Consider the following 18,286-nt stretch of genomic DNA (forward strand, 5'->3'; position numbering starts at 1 on the left):
TCTCTCTCTCTCTCTCTCTCTCTGTCTCTCTCTCTCTCTCTTTCTTTCTGTCTCTCTCTCTCTCTCTCTCTTTCTTTCTGTCTCTCTCTCTCTCTCTCTTTCTCTCTGTCTCTCTCTCTCTCTCTCTCTCTCTCTGTCTCTCTCTCTCTCTCTCTCTTCTCTCTCTGTCTCTCTCTCTTTCTCTCTGTCTCTCTGTCTCTCTCTCTCTCTCTCTCTTTCTCTCCCTCGCTCCGCATCTCAATGCGCAACCAGAGCGCAGCACACAGACAGACAGCAGCCCCTCCAGCTTCTCTCCCAGCAGTGTTTTTCTTGGCTTGTGTGGAGGTGAGTGGTGGTAAGCCTATGTCTTGCTAATGCATGACTCATGAGCTGAGCTAATGTGATAAGTTAGCTGAAGTTTAGCTAAGGCAATATCTCATGGCCATACAACCTAATGTACTGATGGAGACACTACAGGTGAACACAGTAACATTTGTGTCTAATAACGTCATCACAATCGCCACATTGATATGCAAATTAGGCGTTAACTAATTAAAATGCGCCAATTTGCACACATTTGACAAGTCACTGCAGGTGAATGGGATAAAGAAAATAACTAAAGCATATCACCACAGAACTTCGCCAGTTAATGACTTACATCAAGAGTTGGCTATTTTCCTCTGAAACGTGCTTTCTCAATATGCAGATTAGCTTGTTTTGGGTAATAATCAAGTTTTATTTCCATTAGAGTAAAAGAAGACATGGAAGCAAAATAGACCAAAGTCTCAAAATTGACCACTCCATGAAAAAGTGCCTTAAAGAGTAACTTCATAGTTTTGATGGTACGCTCCTCATCTAATAACTCTCCATTCTATTAATTTGTTGTACGCTGATAGATCTTTACATATACCGACAGCCCTCCCTCAAATGTGTTTAATGTGCCCTCCCTCTAAAAGTTTAGTGTGAAGATTTATGTGAAGTGTTATGTATTCCAATAACCCCAAAATAATTGAAACGATTTATTGCCTTGTGAAAAATAAACAAATTATTAATGAAACTATGTCATAAATATATATTTGAAACTAGTAGCATAGAAAACATGCACATTGTGGCATAGTTTGCGTTTCTGTCGCCTGCTCCTGTGATAAACCTAGTGAATACTAAAGAAGACCGTGGTCTCTGTGTGAAATGATTATTTTGTAGAAAAGTAAAAATGTTGTTAATATATTTGTCTTGTTTTAAAAAAAAGCCCTTTTTTTCACTTGAGCCCCTGCCCACCAAAATGTCTGTGCACGTCCCTGCTCTCCACACTGGGTTTTTGACATCTAAAGCTAGATGTCACAAATTTTCCAACATTTAAATTCACACCAATCAGAAGCCATTATTTAAAAAGGTGTGGTGGGCTGTCCCTAAAAATTATTTTCACTATTCATCTGCTGAATACTTTTTTATTAATCGTTGAATCATTTGGTGAATAGCATGTTAGATAATAGTGAAAACTGCACACCACAGTTTCCCAGAGAGCCACTGAATATGACAAATTATTAATTGATTATCAAAATAAATCCATGAATTAATCTTGAAACAAGAGGAACTAAAATAAGCTTAGTTGGTATTACAGTGTGGCTGTTCATTGTATTTTAGGTACGTGAATCTGTGTTCAGGCAACCTCTTGTGTCTGTGTGTGTTTCTCACCTTGTAAACCCTCATAGTTCTGCCTCTCCCAGTTGAGATCTTCTTGCAGCTGGTGCATCTTTTGTCGGACGTCCTGCACCTCCAGCACCTTCAGAACCAGGTGGTCTACATCCTGCATGATGGGGAACGAGGGCTCTCTACCTGGGTACTGTTGGTACTGTGGAGGGTTGGGTATCTGAGCGGGCGCCTACATGGAATAGCAATCAGCATACTTACAGTATTGGTGTATTCAGAACCGTTTCACACATTGCTTTTTTCCACTATTTAAATTAAATTATCTAGAAAACAGATTAGTCTCATCTACTGTCTTTCTCCCTGAGAAGTCAAACCAAGTCAATGTATACCCTTAAAATGCCTAATATAAGCCCACACTGCCAGAATAGTTTAAGCATTACATTGTTTTAAAAAAGAAGAAAAAACTAATAATACAACACAAGTAATGATGCTTGCTTGCTAAGTAGTTTTTCCTATGTGTCTATGTATTTGTAATGACATCCACTTGTAGTTTCAGAAGGCAATCCTTCATCGCCTATCATCTACACTCACCATCTCTAAAAAAAATTATCAGACAGCTTATCGGGGTGAGGGCTGTAGTTAAACTAAACACCAACAGTATTTGTTACAAGGGATCTTACCGCGTTGAGCAAAACCCTCTCCTTCCTGAGGATGTCCCTGACCATCACTGCAAACTGCAGAGGCTGTTGCTGAAATACGGCCTGTGAAGCAAACACTTGCGTTATCAAATCTCAAAAACAGTCCACAATACAACGGTGGAGATACTAGTATACAGTGGTTTATTCAACTGATGTCATAGATAATTAATTTCTAGTGGCCACGTTGCCTGCATTTATGTTGTAGCAGGTTGGCACAAACATATATAAAGAAGTCTGTGCGGTTATTATGAATTCCTAAGACACATTAATCATCAAGCAAAAGTTGTACGTTTCAATCTCTCCACAGCCCCACAAATGACTTACATTACTCATGAAAAACAATATTTTCCTGCATTTGAAAACACCATATTCCTCAGCGGTCTTCCTCAGACCACTGGCTTGAAATTATACGTAATGCATCCTCAACTGCAAACAGTAGGCACTGTCTTATTGAAAGCATTCAGGGATCCAAGGAGCAACCTATTTTCAATTCTGGGAGCTACTGAGTGAGACAGTCCTGCTACCATGTTCCTGCTGATCTGCATCAGCTTCATCCGGTCCACCACATTGGTGTTCTGCTGAGCCATCGATTGCAGCATGCTGATGGTCTGGTCCAACAGAGTCCGAGCCTGGCTCTCCTGCTCCACCTTTTCCATCACAAAGTCGTCCCTGTGAACACACACACACACACACACATACACATCCATGCACACGCATATACAGCAAGTGCATGTACAGGTACACACATGCATATAGATACAGACACACCAGGCCACGTATGAGCACAGACAAAATGCTGTCAGAATATGCGTGCATACACTGTATATATGCAAGCAGATTTGTGTAACGATTTATGCGTACATGTATGCATATGTGTATGTCTAAGATGTGTGTGCGCGCGTGTTTGTCATACCATCTTTGACTCTCAATCCAATCAGCTAAAAAATGTCTGACTTCAATGGGGAAGGCCGATGGGGGATAGAGGTTGTTGACCGTTTCATCAGACAGGCACTGTATCATCTGGGACATGTGGATCCACTGCGTCATGATCAAGCAGGGCTACACAAGTTGGGGTAAAAGGACAGTATGTATGACTATTCAATTTTACTACATTTTTAATTAACAGTGGAACCAAACAGGACATCTTTTTGATCCAAAGGCATTAAAGTCTAACAAGTGTTATTCTATGTGTTTCTTATTATCAACAAATTTCATGAAAAGACCAAAACCAACAATGCATCTTTCTATAGTTTCCACGCTTCCCTGCTCTGTTTGTGGCACTCAGGCCCAAGGGCATTTGTTCCTTAAAAATAAATAAATAAAAAGTCACACAACTATAAATGGTTACATTTTTAACCTCAGTGGGATTCTGTCCAGCGAGCAGGACACTCAGTACAAAGTCATACTCTGCCGCTGAACATAGTTCAAAAACACATTTCTTCTTTATACATTTTAGTGAAGGTCACACAGTCTCCCAGAATAATAAATATGTCGGGATGAATATTGAAGAGATGTTTATCCAATGATGAACAAGAAGAGTATTTCCATTTGAATGGATGATAGCCATAAAAGAGTGTTTAAATAATTCACTCAGTGTAAACATCATAGATTCAAATTGGAACAAGCAGAAAATCTGTAAGACAGAGTGGAATAAGATGAGTTTTACAACCATAAAGATTTATAAAACTGAAGAAAACTGGGAGTTAAAAAAGCAAGCATTTATCAAACAGAAGAAAATAGTGTTATAGTTAGTAGTGAAGTTATAAAGGACTCTTTTCAGCCATGGATTAACATCCATTTGGTGTGCAAGTGAATATCTACAGCACCAGGATGGCCTATGTGGGAGTGATTAAAATAAACTACACCACCGATGGTCTTCCTGATGAAGGAAGGTTCAACAGTATTGCACATTTACGTGTTTTTAACAGTTCAACGGGGGTCTATGGCACAGAGTAATAAGCAATATCAGGCCTTGGCTACACAGACATCACCTCGAGTCATTGTTTGTAAAACAGAATAGAGTCCAAACTACTGCGTGTAGGTCAAATAACCATCTGGAAAACATGTGCGCCACAGCCCTGGAGATAGAGATGTCTTCAATATGTTGCTGGCAACAAGCACGTATATCCTGTGAGCTGAATCAGCTAAAGGCATGTGGGGAGAACCACTTAGCGTAAAAAGTCTAGCAGTCCAATAACATTTCTGTGGTTTCACTTTGAATGTTGTGGCAATGTGAAAAGTCAAACCATTAACTATCCCATAGGTCACTTGGTGCTTTTGTTGGTGATCCTATTGACTTTCATTGTATCTGAAAGCTTCAATATCTGTCTGTACTCTGACAGTTTGTCATAATGTAAGTTGAAAGTGGTTTCCTGTTTCATTCTTTAACTGAATTGGTGTTCATGTAGATGTAATTACAGATAACAGATCCATTACAGTAGTATTACAGTATTATAATTTTGTGTCTTTAATCTTTATTTTAAGCACTAAGTTTTTGAAAGGTAAGATGAGATAAAAAAAACAAAAATCCATGTCTTGATGTCTAGTATGCATAATTGCGCAACATTTTTTAACTGCTGTGTCATTCTGAAGGAAGGGGGAAATGTTTTGGACTGAACAAGCCATGTGTGAATCCAGCAATTATTGTCATCCAAGTTGAAGGCTGTCACCTAGCTACCGCAAACAAACAAAGAATAACAACTATGTCTGTACTTCATACATAACAAATAAACCACCAACTTAGAATGTGCAACAGCCATTTCTGTCTGAATACTTCTCCATGAATTGACCACTTAAAGTAAACGGTTATACAGTTCAGATTTGGTGGGAAATGCTTTGCTCTTTGAACTCTCTTTAAAACAAATTGAGCAGTAATGGGAAAACTGCTGGGAGAACGAAGGAATAGTTTAACATGTTGGAAAAGTTATTCGCTTTCTTGCTGAGAGTTAGATGAGAAGATTGATGCCACTTGTCTTTACACTAACAAAAAGCTGGACAGGCCCTCTCCAAAGGTAAAAAAATCCTGCTCACTAATTAAAATGTTATATCTCTTTTGTTTAATCTGTACAAAAAAACGTAAGCCGCACAACTTCACCCCTGTGCCTGAACTCATGCTATGTTTAATATGTTTAAATATCTGTATTCCTTCAGATATTTGTCAACAAGTTAACATTAAAACTAGATTGCATGGTCTTCCACTTTGCTGCTATTTGATGGATTTGCTTCATTGCAGTTTACTCACTGTGTGTTTACTCTTTATTGATGGAATACAAAATTAAAACTCTGGAGAACACACCGCTCAACAGAACTTGGAAGGAGAGAGCTAAGTTTTAACTGGCCATGTGGAGTGAGTCGCAGAGGCTTCAACAGTGAACAACTACAGGGTGAGGAAAAAGACCAGGAATATAGACATGTTGCAACTGCACATCATTTAATTGTCTTTCACTTGTCTTGCCTGGGCTGGAGTCAAAACAACATTAACAACGTGCATTCGGTACTAAAAAGAATAAGAGCAATATGATCCCTGCCATCCTCTTCCTGCTAACCTGCTTTACAAGCACAAAGCTCGGCAGCTTCACATTGGCATAATTGGATTTTTCTGGTCTGTTTTGGCCATACCTTTACATAATAACAGTTAATTACCAAGCTTAGAGCACTTGTTATGTCCTCTGCTTTCTCCTAGTTTGGAGTCTCTCTCTCTCTCTCTCTCCCTCATTCTCACTGTCTGTACTCTTGATTACAGGAGTGGGATCTGGTGTGTGGGTGTCGGGTCTAATCATCTGCAGTCTACTCTGCTTTATATAGTGGGCTTGGACTCTACCATGCCACCAGATCTTTGACTCAGCTACAAAGTTAGCTGACCAGGGGCGCCAGTTAACTCACCACTAGTCTTAAGTCCACTTCCCACGTACACAGGCTGAGTTCCTGCTGCAGCGGCTCAAGTTCAAATCTTACCCCCAGCCCTATATATGTATTATATATATTTAGTTAGTTAGTCTTGCGCCAGCCTTGTGTATGCTGTCTTGTGTGTTTTTAAGTTGGCTAATACCTGTTTCTTGTGCCTAGCAGTTCTACCCATCTGGACCCTGGACTCCTGCCTCTGTCCTGTTTGCCGTCGACTTACCTTTCCCTGGATCTCTGGACCCCCTCTGCCTGATTTGTCTGCCTGCTTCCCTGCCTTGCTCAGCTCACTCCTCTGGCTCATGTCTCAACCCCCGAAGCTCCCCTGATCCATAGGCTCCTTATTCATTCTTAAGTAATGTGTAAATATAAATCCTTCACTGCTCTAGTTCCCAGTCTCGGTGTGCTGTGTACTGCATTTGGGTTTACTCAATCTATCTGGCAAAGCAGCACTGGAGCTCTCTGCTCTTTAGCCAATGCTTAGATAGCTATACTTGCTACGTTGGTTGCTTAGTCACATTGTGTTGAATATTCCTTTAAAGTTGGCCGACTACCCAGTGTGAGTTTCAAGCATTCTGCAATCTTACAGCCAAACATTTGTGCACATTATGACGGCCCTTGTGGACAAAAGCATGTTTCCACCACCATTGTGTTGTTAAGATCTTCTATCTGGCTAGCATGTGCATTTGTTGTGAAAGAAAGATGCAAATTATTTTTAGTAACATTTCTGCTTGCATAGAGATGTGGCTATGTGAGATTAATAACTGTTACATGACAGTGTTGAAATGACGTAAACATTGTTTGAGTACCAATACAACTAGGTTACATGTAAGCCTACAACTAAGCTAAAGTTATCCATCCATCGTCAACCGCTTATCCTGCGTACCAGGTCGCTAAAGTTATCAATACTCCCTAATGTTGTGTCTTATTAACAATATGCCCTCCCTAACCAGTTAAAAACTCATTGTAGTATGTTTAACCACTTCCTCAGCAAAACGCTCAGCAGATTACAACATCAGTAGCTTTTATCTTCAAGCCTGCCTTGGTGGTTACACTGCCCTGTGAACTAATGAATAAGTCAATCAATGGTACTAGTATCTTCATGGAGGCCTCAATTGTTAATATACTCCTATATTGAGTTATATTTATGTTTATTCAAACAACAACTACCTTGTTATCTCTTATCAAAGCACCACGACCCGAACATAAATTATCAGGGGACTGTCATGTGTCAGACTGCAATACTACACTGACTTTGTCAACATAACTAAATTTTGACTTCTGTTTCTACCATGTCGGTAGGATCAGGCAGCATCAGTACAGCGTCAGCCTTTTGCAAGACATTTCCCAGATGAAGCACCACTATTTCATTCATTTTAAAGATTTTAGGATATTCTTATATATATTGAGACAACGCCTCAGATATGTTCAATTTAACCAGATCAATCGAGTCTCTGTGGTGCACAAAGCTTCTTCCCCTTTAGCTGAGGCCCTTTTTTGTCTTGTAAGTCAAGGACATAAATACATCTCCCTTGTGTATAGCAAAGCCTGGGAGCCATTTTCTCCTGCCAGCAACATCCCTGGTGGAAATCATCCAGGCATTACAAGCCATGCAAACTTCCTCCTTCTCTGCTGTCAGGCCACACATACCCACGTAGACCACATAACAACTCCAGCTCAAATCAGGTGGCGTCAGCCCTCTCCTCCCCATGTGTCCTGTCTGTTTCTACAGTTGTGTTTAACTAAGAAAACTGTCCATCTAAAGCAACTCCCCTAAAACTCATCTTTATGTGCACAGGCAGAGTGCACACAGGTAGACAGGCAGGCCAGCCAATCATTTTATTTGGGTTGAATTAAATAATTGGTGCTTATAACAGTCCTGTGACAGCTACAGATACCAAATTTCAACAAACATAACAAAAATGCTTCTGAAATTAATTGATTTCTCCAACTTCAACTCAAAATGGCAGAAAGGGAATTACTAGAAAGTGGCTTAAACAAGTCATTCTTCCTTCAGCAGGCTTTTAGAACATACGAATTTTATGCGTTCGTAAAACATAAAAATAAAGTGGGAAGGAACAGCTACATTTCTGGTTCAAGATTAGAGTGGGGATAAAAACATGATTACATATAATATCTGTTAAGGTATGGAAATTTATGTCAACAAGTGTAGCTAATGTCACTGCATAATGAGAAGTCAAACCAGTACTGATAATTTTCCACTGGCATTCTCAGAAATCAGTGTGGGGGAATGTGACAATTGTTGATTAATTATTTTGAATTCTAAACTCATAAAGCAAAATATGTTTGTTTTATAAACCAGAAAGTCCTATGAAATTACTACAGTAATAAAGGAAAAACAACAAGTTTCTCTCCTGTCAATCAATAGTTTGTTCTATGAATATCAGGGGGAAAAGCCAATCACAATATCCAAGTGCAAAAAGGCGACGTTATTTGGAGATTTGGTTTCTACAACTAACAGTCCAAACGTATGTAATAAATTATTTAATTAAAAGTAAAAATTTCCGCGTGACCCTGTACGCAGGACAAGCAGTTGACGACGGATGGATGGATGGGTAAAAACTCTTCAAATCAATTACCCAATCAACAGAAAATTAGTGTGCAACAATTTTGATAATTGATTAATTACAGACCAAGGGATTAATAGATTAATACCAAAAAAACAACCCAACAAAGTCAGATTACTCATTGATGAAAATAGTTGTGAGGTGCAGACCTAACTCGATTATTGAGATCATCTGTTATATAGATTTTTGGATTGGGAAAAACACTTGAAATCGTAAACGTAGACGTCTCTTAAACTGCAACATTATGTAGAAATTGTATCTTAAAATTACTGCTGTGACAGCTTCAAAATCATTTTGAAGCTGTCACAGCAGGCGGGAAATCTATCACAAGAACAGAGTAATGCTTTACAGCGCCACGTCACACACCAACACAACTATTCAGCAAGCTAGCTATGAGAAGAAGCAAAAAGTATATCATGTACGTTCTTTGGAAAAAGCTAGCTCGTTATTCTCAGTATGGATATCACGGCAGGCTGCGAAGAGACCAAAGAAGACGTTGACGGATGAAGCTAGGAAGCGAAAAAGCGAGAGTGACCGAGCAGGAGACCGTACAAGGGTAAATATCGGACTGGCTTTTACTCGCTGGCGTGAGCTAAAGAGATGAAAGGATGCAATACAGAAGCTGAGCTGGCCTTCTTGCTGTTGGACTAGTAAGTTATAACTTATGAGCTGGCTTGCTATGTCTTGTGTTGTTGCGCTTGCTTGATGTTTGCATGTGTTAGCAAAGTTGTCGACTCGAGCAAAGTCAGCCAGAAGTTTCACAGACATCAGACTATAATGTGGATGAAACGTTAGTTAACGACTTGGGCATGGAGACCAAAGAGGATGTTGACGAAGGAAGCTAAGAAGAGGAACCAAGCAAGAGGCTCCCCGACGTTGGCGAGAGCTTCGTGAAATAAAAGGCTGCAAGACAGACGCTGAGCTGGTTTTCTTTCTGCTGGATTAGTAAGTAAAGTTGCTATGTCTTGTGTTGTCGTACTTGCTCAGGTCAAATATGGAACTCTCCCAAAAAAACTTGATTAGAGTCCTTATAGAGTCCTTGTTTTCTTTTTTAAATGTGGCTCTCAGGTTACATTTTATATGTTTATATTTCATCCAGTATCTGCCATTTGTAGGCTCAGCATTCATACCAATAAATACTTGATCTGATTTAAGAAAGTGAGAGACTTCCCCCTCTCTCTTTCATCATGTGTGGAAGGGACAGCACAGTAGTGGAGAGGGCAGAGAATGGATCTTTCAAGGGCCACTGAGTCGACTATGGAAACCAGCTGTGTGGTATTATATGTACAGGAAGCTGTCAGCAAAGTATTTTGTCACGTGTATGATTTTCATCGCAGATTCTGCTCATCTGTCTCTCAGGAGCTCTCCACTGTCCCTCTTGCTTTTGTTTTTTTTTAGGTTTTGTTAAGTCAACATTTAAACTCCGGTGCTGTGTAAGCAGCTGCTGTTTTCACTGAGGTGGATCACTATTCGCCTCACCTTGTTGGTAATAGCTATCCATTGTTAGGCACTGCCTCTGGTGGCCAGGGCGAGTTGCACATGTTTCTGACGGTTTCTCAGATGGCTCTTTGAAAAGTGGATTATGTGGAACGAAACTTACAGACATGCACACACACAGCGGAAAGCTGCCCCAACTTGCCTTTTGTCAGGTGTTAGTGGAAGAACAGCTTACCTGTGCATGAAAGACGGATCCTATCGACAAAATAATCACAGCCCCATAAAAGTTTCACCTTCACATTGGAGTTCAGTGTAGTTATACCTTACCAATAATCACAGCGTACTGGATGAAAAAATAGGAAGTGAAGTGCAAGCAGCTGCTTCAGTGTTTGCCTGAGATATTATACTCATGACATGCTATTTGAGGAGCTAATACTATGATGTGATATGAGTGTTTTTAACAATGATCAGATCTAATACATTCCCTCAATATTGGCAATAACGACACAAACAGCATTAAGGCGTCCATGATTTCTAGGAACAGCACAGCAGACGATTAAACAAATGTGTTCACTGAGGCAGCGCATGGAGGGAGGGACTGCTTGCTGCCTTGATCGTTGCATAATTCCTTTCCACACTTCGTGAAATAGGCAACAAGACAGTGATATTTAAAAGCACCGTTGGAGCATCTTTTTAGCTGGTGTAAAGTAAACAAACTGGACACAATCATGTTTCAGGTTTTCAGAACTGTAGTAGATGTCAGGCTTTATGGCCCACATACATCCTGCAACAGCCTGGTTTTTGTATGTGTGAGTGTGTTTTTCTGTGTGTGTCTGTAACCCAAACATGACAGATACACACACATTTATTATGCACGGTTCTCTGAAGAGGCCTCAGCAGCGGAAAATCCAGCTTTTAAACAAACAGATATCCGTACCATAAAAAAACAACAACAATGACACTTACCTTAAGTTAAATATCGATTTCAAAACATTGAAAAGACACTAAGGTCGGTCTCGCTTCTTCCTCCTCTGTCTCATAAGTCCTCCGCCAGTCCGAAAATCCTACTCAACATTTCCTGACTCCATCACTCAGTTTAACGCTGACGTTGTCGCACAAAAACTGGACAGATGGCGTCGTTTCAGCCGACGAGAGATGAACTTTAAGCGCCGAGCGGTTCTCGCAGGCCCACGGACAACTTTTAACAAACGCTGAAAGTAGGCTTACTTCCCTCTTACGCACGATATGGAGCGCGCTTGAGCCTATTTCCTGCCCTCACGTTTAAATTCACACCTCACTCATGACCGAGATTATGGAGCCCGTGTAGTCCACATCTTAGATGTATAAAAAGTCTGGTTTTGGGGCTTATAGTAGCCTATGTGCCGTGGCCTGTCTTGTTATTAGGTTACTGTAAGGATTACACAGCGGGGAGAGAATGCGCAGCCATTAACGTCTTAATATAATAACCATTACAAGAGCGCCCACAGGCCTATGGTAAGCATTTATCTACACAGCATATAAAACAGAAACTATAAGTGAGTCTTGGGCTTGGTAAACTTCCACAGAACGAGACGTAGGCGGAGCGATGTTGAGTCATTTCCAGATGCTTTAACTTCCAGTAAGACAACTGAGACACATGATACCATATCTGCAGATGGCAGTGCCTTCTAGTCGGACATCTTCCCAACGGCATCCACTGTCGGGGAGAATCATCAGGCCCACGTTCCTCAGTGACACATGAGATTTTACCTTTCTGTGTACTCGAATTGTTGAGATAATAGACGGTGAGGGGTTACTATTTTGGACTCTATGGCATGCAGTTCATTCGTCTAAATCTGGGGTAATTAGAGTTCATATTTTTCCCTTCTGGCCTGAATGTTGTGGCTCATCTCCAGCTCCTCCTTCCAAAATTTACGTGCATATTAAAACAACTGAGCAACCTCACAACAACTGAGTCTGCTCCAGTGGCGCGAAACAGGCCTAACTAACTTTACTATCTAAGTGTACAATAAAACTGTGAAGTACTACTATTTTACAGTGCACGTATACTGTATATAAAAAGATCTGAATACAAGTGATTATGTGGACAGTGATGTAATGTATCAACACAGAGCTGCCTAAAATCATATGCAAAATATTTAGAGTTGTGGCAACAGATTACTTGTGCCCTTTTTGCTTATATTTATCTTACTATGAAAACATATTCTAAGTTGATGTATTACTATAGATTATATTACCCTACACAATATATGGTATTTAACCAGGTGCAAGTAAAACATCAATTGTGAGCCCAACTTGTGGTAAAGCTTTCTTTCACCATCATCCACATTTGACATAGCCTTGATGTGATAGGTTTACAAATACTGCAATAATTATATACTATGTATGTCACTGAACAAAGCATACATGTATGTTCACAGTGGAGCCACCAGGGGTCGTTAATGTTACAGTTCAGCTATAGCTGTGCTGTCTGAGGTTTTGACGTTGTAATGCTGCTGTATTTGTGGGTATTTATGGCTCTGTAAATGTGTGCTGTGTGTAAATATTTCACACCCAGGTTCATTTTCATATTGCAATTGGTAATTTTTTTAATTTTAATTTAAATTCCATTACCTGGATTTAATCCTGTATCCTCTGCGAGCAATCGGCATCCCCAGACTGAATCAAATTAATTGCACTGAACTTTGGCTAAATCCATATATTCTGATTAAGTTTTTCAACAAATGTGAACCTCAAACATCTATGGTGATTGTAGCCTTATCTGTCTGAGTCTAATTTCACTGTGCTCATGGCGCAATCTGCTCCTTCATTAGGATTTACATTTTTTTGTATTGGCCACATGAGGGAGGTATAGACCTGCATTAAACCTGCCTGTCCTCAACGAAATTAGACACCGTCATATAGCAAGATCACACACGATCATCTGCAGACTACCCCAAACTATAACATTATGGAAGAACTTCATGTTAACCCCTTCATTTGTTTCTGTTAATATCAGATTCTGATGTAAGTCTCACAGTGACACTTCCATTTCAGATGCTCCTAAACAGCAATCTGTTTATCCTCTTTTATACCTATTTACTGTTTATTTATTCAGTGATCACATTTTAGTCATGTGAGAAGGGGGCAAGCAAAGGATTTTACCAGAACATTCCATCTGTCAAACCCAATTTCCTGAGGCTTTTGATTGACCTGTCCAACACAGAAACAATGCAGCTGCAAAGATTTAATCATTTCCTTTCAAACAACCTGAGCAGTTTCCATTGTGCCTTTTCTTCCTGACTTGTTTTCAGATAAACTTATTTATCTGATTTGAAGCTGCAGACTTCATCTGATAATTATGATTCACTTTTCACGAAACTGCCAAAGATTGCAGGGCTGATGGACAAGGTGCCAGTTACCATAAAGATTAGACTTTTTACTGTTCAGGCCAATATTTGTGATGACAGCGTAGCTGTCCAGGAGAGATTAAACGACATTGATCCCGTTCTCTAAAAGCAGTCTGCGGTGATAGTGCTTTCTCTGTCACAACATGCAGCTCCTCCTCTGTCAAGCACAAGAGTCAGTGAAAGAAATGTTATAACCATTAGAACATGACAACAGATGGATCTATGGATATTTTTTTTTTTTGCTTTTTAGCATCTGTTGGTTGCAGGTTTGGTGTTGAAACGTTCTTTAGCTCAGTGTTTTGTTGTTTGCTGTGTTACCCATCTCTCTGTGCAGGTCTGTCATCATTTTTGGGGTCCTCTTAGGTAAAGGGCCCTTACTGCAGCTTTGGAACATCTGGAAACAATACAGCTGTGCTGGCTATCTGGGACCAGGGGGCTTGGAGGTTGTGGGCTGGGTTGGGGGGGCTACAGCTTGGGCTAGTTGCTGCTTTGGCCCTGGGGGTCCATGTGTCCCTGACTTGAAAATAGACTTGATTGCTAACAGCTGGCAGTCTTAACTCACCCAGTGTCAGAGCTCTCCTCTGATGTCAACCTTGTCAGTATCAAGGCCCGGACAATGGAAGGCCAGCAGCACGGAACGGAAGAGAGGAGGATTGGGTCTCTGTGAAAAGAGATTCAGAAAATGACTTTTTTTTAATGAAGGTTGCTACCGTAAATAACTTTCAGGTGTTTTGTCATGGTACCTCTAAGTGAAGCACACACTAAAGATGTACATCGAACATCGTAAACATATGATACTTTGCCTAAGTTGAGTGTAGGCTGAGAAAGTAGACGTTAATCTTCTGCTGCTTAAACTGAGTGCACTTACAGGTGATATACAAAAATAGAACACTGAACAAACAAAATAGTCACAAAAACCTCCATCTGTGCAATGTGTAGAAGCTTTGGTTTGTATTTTAATCAGATTATATAAAATGTATCATAACCAATTCTTACTTTAATGTCCACTATTTATAAACCCAACTATATAAAGGTTATTATTCTGATAATCAACATTTATATCTTGTAATAATTGTGAAATGTACTTTCAAAATCCCTTTTTATTAGAGCTGTATCGCAGAGCAAAGTGTAGCAGAGCTGTGTCCTGCTATTCACTGCCTAAGTATGAGTAAATAGGACAGAAGCTCATTAGCATCTTTTATTATCCAATTACAAACTCTGCTCGCCTAATTACCTCCAATCAGCAGGGAGAAGAAAATGATTGACTTCCTGGAGGACAGGAATCACTCAGGACAAAAAAGGACAAACTGGTTTTCAGTTGCTTACTGGATGGAAAGTGACTCACAGGAAGTCAGACCATGGATATATACACTCACCAGTCACTTTATTAGGTACACCTTGCTAATACTGGGTTGAACTCCATTTTGCTTTCAGAACTGCCCTAATTCTTTGTGGCATACTTTCAACAAGGTCATGGAAAGATTCCTCAGAGACTTTGGTCCATATTGACATGATAGCATCACGCAATTGCTGCAGATTTGTCGGCTGCACATCCATGATACATCCCAAAGGTGCTCTATTGGATTGAAATCTGGTGACTGTGGAGGCCATTGGAGTACAGTGAACTCATTGTCATGTTCAAGAAACCAGTTTGAGATGATCTGAGCTTCAGAGCCATCTAAATGTCGCAGCTGAAATCGAGACTCATCGAAACAGGCAACGTTTTTCCAATCTTCCTATTGTCCAATTTTGCCTCAGTTTCCTGTTCTTAGCTGAAAGGAGTGGCACCCGCTGTGGTCTTCTGCTGCTGCTAGGGCTGGGCAATAAAACATAAAATAATGATAATTATGGCAATATAATTTTACAATATAATAAATGTTCAATATATCGTCAATAAATATTTGCTTTAATTCATTTGAATCCCAAACAAATTAGCACCTAGTTTTTCTATTAAAATATTTATTTTTTTGAAAAAAAGAGGCTTGAAAAAAGATTAACTAATCATATTTGTTGAAAAAGATAATAGTTTTAAATGTTCTAACTCAGACTTGTGAAGTCATCCACTGTTTGGCATGAAGTGTTTGTCACATTCAGACCATAAAGAAAAGTTTAACCACATAATTAACCATCTGGTTTCTTCAATTTGCACTCAGGAGTAAAATCTGCCTTTAAACTTGAAAGAAATAATGATTTGACATATATCGTGATAATTATTGATATGGAATGATATGAAATGTTTTTATCGTGATAACATTTTTGGCCATATTGCACAGCCCTAGCTGTAGCCCATCTGCTTCAAGGTCCAATGTGTCGTGCATTCAGAGATGGTGTTCTGCATACCTTGGTTGTAATAAGTGATTATTTGAGTTACTGCCTTTCTGCCCATTCTCCTCTGTCCTCTGACATCAACAAGGCATTTTCGTCCACACAACTGCCGCTCATTGGATATTTTCTCTTTTTTGGACCATTCTCTGTAAACCCCAGAGATGGTTGTGCGTGACAATCACAGTAGATCAACAGTTTCTGAAATACTCAGACCAGCCCGTCTGGCACCAACAACCCTGTTTAAAGTCACTTAAATCCCCTTTCTTCCCCATTCTGATGCTCAGTTTGAACTTCAGCAAGTTGTCTTGACCTACATTGCCTAAATGCGAGTCATGTGATTGGCTGATTAGCTATTTGTGTTAACACCGAATATATAATATGGTACCTAATAAAGTGGCCGTCCGAGCTACTGTTTCAGTGTCTTTGTTTGGACTTTAAAAAATTAATTCCTCTCACAGCAGTACAATCACACTGTGGAGATAAGGTCTTTACAACTTTATATGTTTTTGCAGTCTTCAATACTCGATCTTTTAGTGTGAAATTAGCATGTAAGATGTATATACGCCACTCCTCGTAAACCAATTCCACTTTATCACACAGTCTAGTCTACCTTTGCAAGGTTATTTTGTTCTGTGGATTATGTTATTGAGTTTGTGACAGGAAAAAAATTTAAACAGCTGCAGAAACGATTATCCTTCATCAGAGGATGAAGGGCAGCCGCTGCACAAGGTTGTGCTTATAACAGAGCTATGCATCATTATTAGACAATTAATTACTCTGTCAACACCAGCAGCACCGCTTTTCTACTGGGATTCAGTCACAGATGTTTTGAGCTCAGATTTGACACCACTATCCATAACTGGGGAGCAATGAATCCTGTTTCAGGCTTTGACTAAACTTTCACTTCTTCGCGTAGAGTTGCTTAGATTTACTTCTTCTCTTAGTTAGTTTTGAGTCTTTGAAAGATGTCAGGAAAGGCCAGAAATAGCACAAGGCAGGCCGCTGGGACAAGCTGTTGTTTACAGACAGTGACAGGGATGAAGGACCTCTGTGCTCTGGTGCTGGGCCTGGAGCCTCAGGGGTGTGCTAGCACTGCTTCTGTTGCTGTTCTGGATACTGCAACACACTTAAAAACTCATGCACAAGCAGGCTGGCAAAATATGAGCAGGAGGACCCACCAAAGATGTACAGTTTTCTCTTGTCTTTCTATCTTGAACACATGCGCACTCTTTGTGATAATCTTTTCAAAAATGCTTTGTTTCAAATTAAACAACCACACTACCTACAACCTTTTTTTCATACTGATATCACCTGCTGACTACACAGGCTCCTGTGTGAAGTCAATCCAAGCTGATTGAGAGAACAAATCCAAAACCTCCTGATGTAAGTTAAACAATTTAGCAATCAGTTTAAGTAACTGTGCTGACCTTAACATTGAGGTCAAGCCAGGCTACAGATACAGAGACATACGGTAACCACCACCATCATGTCATTTCTGCACTCCGGTCCATTGCAGTCCCCTGACTGCTGAAATTAGAGGGAAAAAACACAAAGAAATAACTGCAGTGCAATATTGACAAATTCTGTTTAATATTGTGTGATACTCTTCTCTTAAAATACAGTCTTTTCTGAGGTAGACCATTACAGTTCAAGAACATTATTATCATTTTTAAAACAGACATCAAAAAAGACATGAAATAAATACTTTCATGTACAATATGCCGCAAAAATGAGGTAGAAATGGTTACAGAAAATGTACAATAACCAAGAACAAAGTTACCGTGATAACAGATCAAAACATGTAAAAAATAAAGGCTTGTTTTGTTGGACATACTGGCGTGAGTAGTGGGAACAACACCAATTTCAAATGTGGGAATTATTGGTACCTCTAAGTCATTATTATTATTTAATTTCTGTAACTACATGTAAATAATCGCTAGCATCATCAAGACTGTGCTGCTTGAGGCAGGGGTTGTTCTGTAATTTGTAAATGTGTTTTCAGTTTCTGAGACAGTGATCAGTATGCACAGCGGAGGGTCACTCTGATTGATCTGGCTTCACGGCATGACTGAAGCCACCAGCTGGAGAGGGGACGGCTGCACTGTGATATAGGGTTGCTGGACATCAATCAGACCACTTCCACTCCAGAGGAATCAGTACAGGGGAAGAGGAAGGGGGGCGGGGAGGAGGCTACAACGCCACATGGCCACTGGGGCTCGTGGCCAGGGGGCAATCCAATCTAATGAGATTGCACTGGGGAGAGAGAAAAGGGAGAAAATAATGATGAGTTTGGGGGGGGGGGGGGGGGGGGGGGGGGGGG

The 18,286-nt window shown here is 40.1% G+C and overlaps 1 protein-coding gene and 1 long non-coding RNA gene across 2 annotated transcripts in view; one reads left to right on the forward strand and one right to left on the reverse strand.

Moving 5' to 3' along the window:
- stat6 (signal transducer and activator of transcription 6, interleukin-4 induced) overlaps positions 1-11,834 on the reverse strand; it is a 28,461-nt gene extending 16,627 nt beyond the window's left edge. The window contains exons 1-5 of the mRNA XM_046055943.1: positions 11,219-11,834; positions 3,241-3,386; positions 2,852-2,996; positions 2,310-2,390; positions 1,675-1,861 (exon numbers count right to left, since the gene is read on the reverse strand). Of these exons, the coding sequence (XP_045911899.1) occupies positions 1,675-1,861; positions 2,310-2,390; positions 2,852-2,996; positions 3,241-3,374 (547 nt within the window). The 5' untranslated portion in view covers positions 3,375-3,386; positions 11,219-11,834. The remainder of the gene's footprint in view (positions 1-1,674; positions 1,862-2,309; positions 2,391-2,851; positions 2,997-3,240; positions 3,387-11,218) is intronic.
- LOC123974918 lies at positions 5,066-6,595 on the forward strand. Its single transcript, XR_006825961.1, has 3 exons — positions 5,066-5,338; positions 5,560-5,710; positions 6,396-6,595. It is a non-coding gene; the product is annotated as an uncharacterized LOC123974918 (long non-coding RNA).
- Positions 11,835-18,286: the final 6,452 nt, after the last annotated feature.

Source organism: Micropterus dolomieu, linkage group LG08 (genome assembly GCF_021292245.1).
Source record: "Micropterus dolomieu isolate WLL.071019.BEF.003 ecotype Adirondacks linkage group LG08, ASM2129224v1, whole genome shotgun sequence".
Taxonomy (NCBI): domain Eukaryota; kingdom Metazoa; phylum Chordata; class Actinopteri; order Centrarchiformes; family Centrarchidae; genus Micropterus; species Micropterus dolomieu.